At 40.2% G+C, this 4,602-nt stretch overlaps 1 protein-coding gene across 2 annotated transcripts; it reads left to right on the top strand.

The window, feature by feature from the left end:
- Positions 1–238: 238 nt before the first annotated feature.
- LOC142543324 (uncharacterized) lies at positions 239–3,094 on the top strand. 2 transcript variants are annotated; one of them, XM_075650522.1, is made up of 3 exons: positions 239–391; positions 483–1,843; positions 2,633–3,094. In XM_075650522.1, exons 2-3 carry the CDS (start codon positions 512–514, stop codon positions 2,804–2,806), a joined length of 1,506 nt encoding a protein of 501 aa, XP_075506637.1. In that variant the 5' UTR covers positions 239–391; positions 483–511; the 3' UTR covers positions 2,807–3,094. The 2 variants fall into 2 exon arrangements, with proteins under 2 accessions (XP_075506637.1, XP_075506636.1); XM_075650521.1 differs by having other exon boundaries at positions 250–1,843.
- The last annotated feature ends 1,508 nt before the right edge of the window (positions 3,095–4,602 follow it).

Here is a 4,602-nt window from a genome sequence, read left to right as displayed (position 1 = left end):
TCGAGTTCAAGTTTGACTTGAAATATTCAAACATATTCGTGAATTATTATAAAATATAGGCTCGAAATATTTTTATTTAATATGTAATTACATTATATTATAAAATATGAAAGCAATGGAACGACTCGCGAAATATCGAAAAAAATATCTGAACAGGAGGTTCGAAAATGCTAAAAATAAAGCAAGAAAATTCATAGCTCATTCTCTTACAACATTTTATTTTAATTAAAAAATGAAAAATCCAGTGGGCATAACGTTCCATTAAAGGCCCGTGGCCTTCTTCTGTCTGGCTTTACCCATAATCCAGTTGACGGAAAACAAGGATCCAGCTAACGGCACTTACCCCTGCGGCGCAGGTTAGCACAGCCCCCTTCATTCTCGATTCATCAAGGTACGTTTTCCGATTTCCTTAGATCTCATTTTCGTTCAATCCGATCTGAATTTTGACTCCGCGAAGCTATAAACCTTGCGTTGGGCTGTAGAGCTTCGACTTAGGAAAGATTATAGAATCATGAATTCGAATCACGGAAAATCGAATAACAAGGCGGGTTCGATCAATTCTTTTGATTTCGATCTGGGGCTGGGATCGGGGCGATCGAAGCCTATGAAAGATCAGAAAAGCCAGACTTCCTCGTATGCATCAACTACGTACTCACAAAAACCTAACGCTTCGTCGTCCTGGAACCAACATCCCAACAAGTCCTCGTGGACGCATCAGCCCGCTGTTCCGGTTCAATCTGGTGGCGTTGGATCTTTATCCGGCCCGACGTCTATGGTGGGAGATATTTTCGGGAAAAGCTGGAATTCCGCTGCCCCTGCATCGGGTGTGGGAATTGTACAAAATAAGAGCCCAAATCTGTTTGGTGATTTGCTGAACTCGGCAATGGGCCAGAATAAGGGCAGCAATAATGTTCCGCTGAAAAATGCAGCTCGCCCGGGGAGTCAGAGCACGTTCTCAATGGGAGGGGTGGCTGATTCCTTGCCGAAAAGTGGTATTTACACTCAAACTACCGGATCCTGGGATTCTAACACAAGTAATTATAGCGGAAATGTGAATTTTGGTAGCAACTATAATACCAGTTCGAATCCTGGTGGTGGGAATGTGAATTTGGGTGGAAATAATAATAGAAATCCAAATCTTGGTGGTTCATCAATGAAAAGCATGGGAGGAGGTAACAACGGAGGTGGTGGGATAGGTTCAAGTAAGGACCCTTTTGGGTCTTTCGTTGATTTTGGGGCTAAGAAGCCTGACGTTACCAACTCAGCAAGAAAAGAAAGTGATAAGAGTGGTTTAAAGAACAATTTGTTTGGGGGATTTCAAAACCCGACTTCTCAAACGAGTGGTTCTCAATTCTCATCAGATCCTTTCAGCACGAGTAAGACCGATCCAATTGGTGATTTTGGGTTTGTGGATATTCAGACTCAAAGTCAAAGCCAACCCGCTAGGCAACCCTCAGGGGCAAGCGATTTTGACGCATTATTCTCTTCAACTACCAATGTTGGCTCGTGGGGATATGAAGGATTTACTAGCCAGCAACTATCTGGGGATGATGATTTGGGGATAAATGCCGAGTTTGAAGGAGGGGCTGATGGAGGTGGAACGACTGAGCTCGAAGGCCTTCCTCCCCCACCTGCTGGTGTTAATGCTTCTTCTGCTAAAAATAAGGGTATGGATAATTATAAACAGGGGCAGTATGCTGATGCTATTAAATGGTTGTCTTGGGCTGTCTTTCTTTTTGAAAAGGCTGGTGATAATGATGGAACAATGGAGGTCTTGACCTGCAGGGCATCATGTTACAAGGAAGTTGGGGAGTATAAGAAGGCCGTAGCTGACTGTACAAAGGTAAACTTGTTCTATTTCCTTCATTTTCTTAAATGAAACACAATTTTCATATTCTGGCTATATCTTGTTGTAGATATTGATGTTAGGTCTAATATTGCTCTAGACAAAAACAAAGAAAAAATAATAATGAGGCGTGATGATTGTAATGTACTTAAGTAGATAAATATATGGTATATGTTATGATCGTACCTTTCTTCTTTGGCTCTTTGCCCACCTGATTGTTCTTCTGAACGGCATCACTGACCAGTGAGTGCTTTCTTGTACTCTCACCTTGCATCTGCATATTTTCCTAATTTGTCTACCATTAAACACTTCCACCATTTAAGATGTTTGAATCCTTCTGCAATTTCTTACAAGAATCCTTTTGGCCCCTTTACCAAAGTACTATATTTCCACTTCTCCTTTTTCCCTCTTTGTTTTTGTTGTTTCTCAATTTTGCAATTTAATTTCCTGATTAGCCCTCTAATATGAATGTTAAAAGGGCTTTCATGATGCCCATTTTAAAAATATTGGAGTGTGATATTAGTATTTAGGTCTGGTGGACTGTATGCTTTTAAAATATTAACTCTTCCATTTTGCAACAAGTGTCATTAAAAATTTGTTTTGTATACGATAGAAGAGCGTCATAACAATATCATACCGGCTAATGTATTATTTTCCAACCATCTCTAAAATACTTGTGGGAATTGTGTTTTTGAGCAGTGGAAAGCATCAATGACCTGGTGCAATGTCTTATAATATTCACATTTCAGTAGACACGGGACTTGAAAGTTGCGTCATCATGTGCAGGTTCTGGAACATGATGACACAAATGTATCTGTCCTTGTGCAACGTTCTCTTCTTTATGAGAGCATGGAGAAATACAAACTCGGGGCTGAAGACCTTAGAACTGTAATGAAGCTTGATCCTGGTAATAGAGTTGCAAGAAGTACCATTCATCGCTTGACTAAGATGGCAGGATAGAAACATTCTTGATTCTCATACTCTTTTTCGCTGCTGTACTTCGTACTCAACCACCTCAAAATTCAGTGTATTTTTGGAATGATATGATTCGTCACTTCTCCCACAGGTGGTATTGTCTTCATTTTAGCTATAAATATAATCTAGCTTGATGCACTATGTCGCGAGTTTTGATTTCATTTTTGTTTGTCACAATGTGCCCTGCACAACGTTGTATTCTTTCAACAAGTTTGTAATGTCAAACTTTATTACTTTTTGTGTTAATTTTATCTACTTGATATTGATGTCGAATTTCTTGTTGATTTAGCTTTTCACTGATGTGCTTCCACTGAAATTCCTCTGGTGACTTAACAGCTGTTCTGTTTTTGCTTCCCTTTGAAAAATATGCATGATCCAAGTCTCTTGGAGTTGCTCAAACCTTGTTCACATTAAAACGATTTTGGCGAAAGCGTAGAAATGAAGTTTAGTATCCGGACTATGATCAACATCACTGGCCTATGATCGGATCCAGAATATGCTAAGTTCTCAACCTCCGCTGCAGAGTACTCCAAGTGCCAATTCAAATTACAAACAAATTGGTCTAGTTCCGTAGAGTACGAAAGGATATTCACCGCTAAAGGATCTCGCCACAATAGTAGTAGACCTCCCTTCCGTCTCTGACAGTCAACTGCAAAGATGCCATCGTAATTAAATCTATTCGACCACGATCGACTTTGAGAGACTGAGCTTAGTTTCACATAAAAAGATTAAAGACGGCTGCTTGCGTCTGGAAGATATCTAAGATCTCGGACTGCCTGTTGGTTCCCAAGCCCACCTGCATTCCAAACCAGGCATATCATTGTAATCGGCGGTGAAATAGAGACCTCCTCTTCCTCTTCCTCTTCCTCATTCCCCTCATTAGGTTTGACCCTTTTCACTTGCAACCCTTGTACTTTCTTGAAAGTCCGCATATCTTTTCCCGATATTCGAAATGTTTATACTCTTCGCAAATGTCACCAGAGAGTTTTGAATTATCCCTCGCCAAGCGCTTCCATTTTTTCTTGGTTGTTTTTGGATTTACAGTAGTTTCCATGTCTAAATTAGCGCCCTCTTCATTACACGGCCCCATTAAAATTTTAAGGGGGTTCAAGCTGGAAGTAGGAACTAGATGATTTTCCACCAGATTATCATCTGATTTTGTTGATAGCTTTGTCCATTCCTGCATTCTCCATAGAACCGTTTTCTTCTAAAGAAGGCCCAGTCGGTGATTAACTATTATGAGAGTCGAAATTCTTATGGAATGCTGATTCCGATCCCCTGGACCTGATGGTGCCCTCAGCCAACTTCCATATCTTGAAGTAGCTTCCCACCCCTTCCCGAATCTCACATTCTCGTTTCACATGACCAATGCCTTTGAGGAGAGAATTTTACTCATCAGACACGACTCCAATCTTTTCTGTCCAAGGAAAGCCAGATCCGTCGAGATAATCTCGGAATTTCCCTTGTTACCCGATGAAAGCTCTATGGAACCAACTCGTCTTGCTATTTCTTCCGGATCCAGAACACGGAAACTACTTGTCGCAAAGCTAGGAGAAACCCCATCTTTTAATAGGAAGACACCTCACATCGAATCTCAAGAGGAAAAATTATATTTGTGGTTCTTTATTTTTTTTTTTCTTTAGAAAGTTGTTACTTTCATCTTTATATTCTTATTCACACACTTTTGATCGAAGATAGACCTTAGCTCAGTGAAAAAATAATAATTCAAAAAGAAAACATTTGGGATATGTGGTTGGGAAAATAACAACCGCTTGTATGTC

Source organism: Primulina tabacum, chromosome 4 (assembly GCF_025594145.1).
Source record: "Primulina tabacum isolate GXHZ01 chromosome 4, ASM2559414v2, whole genome shotgun sequence".
Classification (NCBI taxonomy): Eukaryota; Viridiplantae; Streptophyta; class Magnoliopsida; order Lamiales; family Gesneriaceae; genus Primulina; species Primulina tabacum.
Note: the sequence above shows the minus strand (reverse complement) of the source record. Positions and strands in the feature narration are given on the sequence as shown.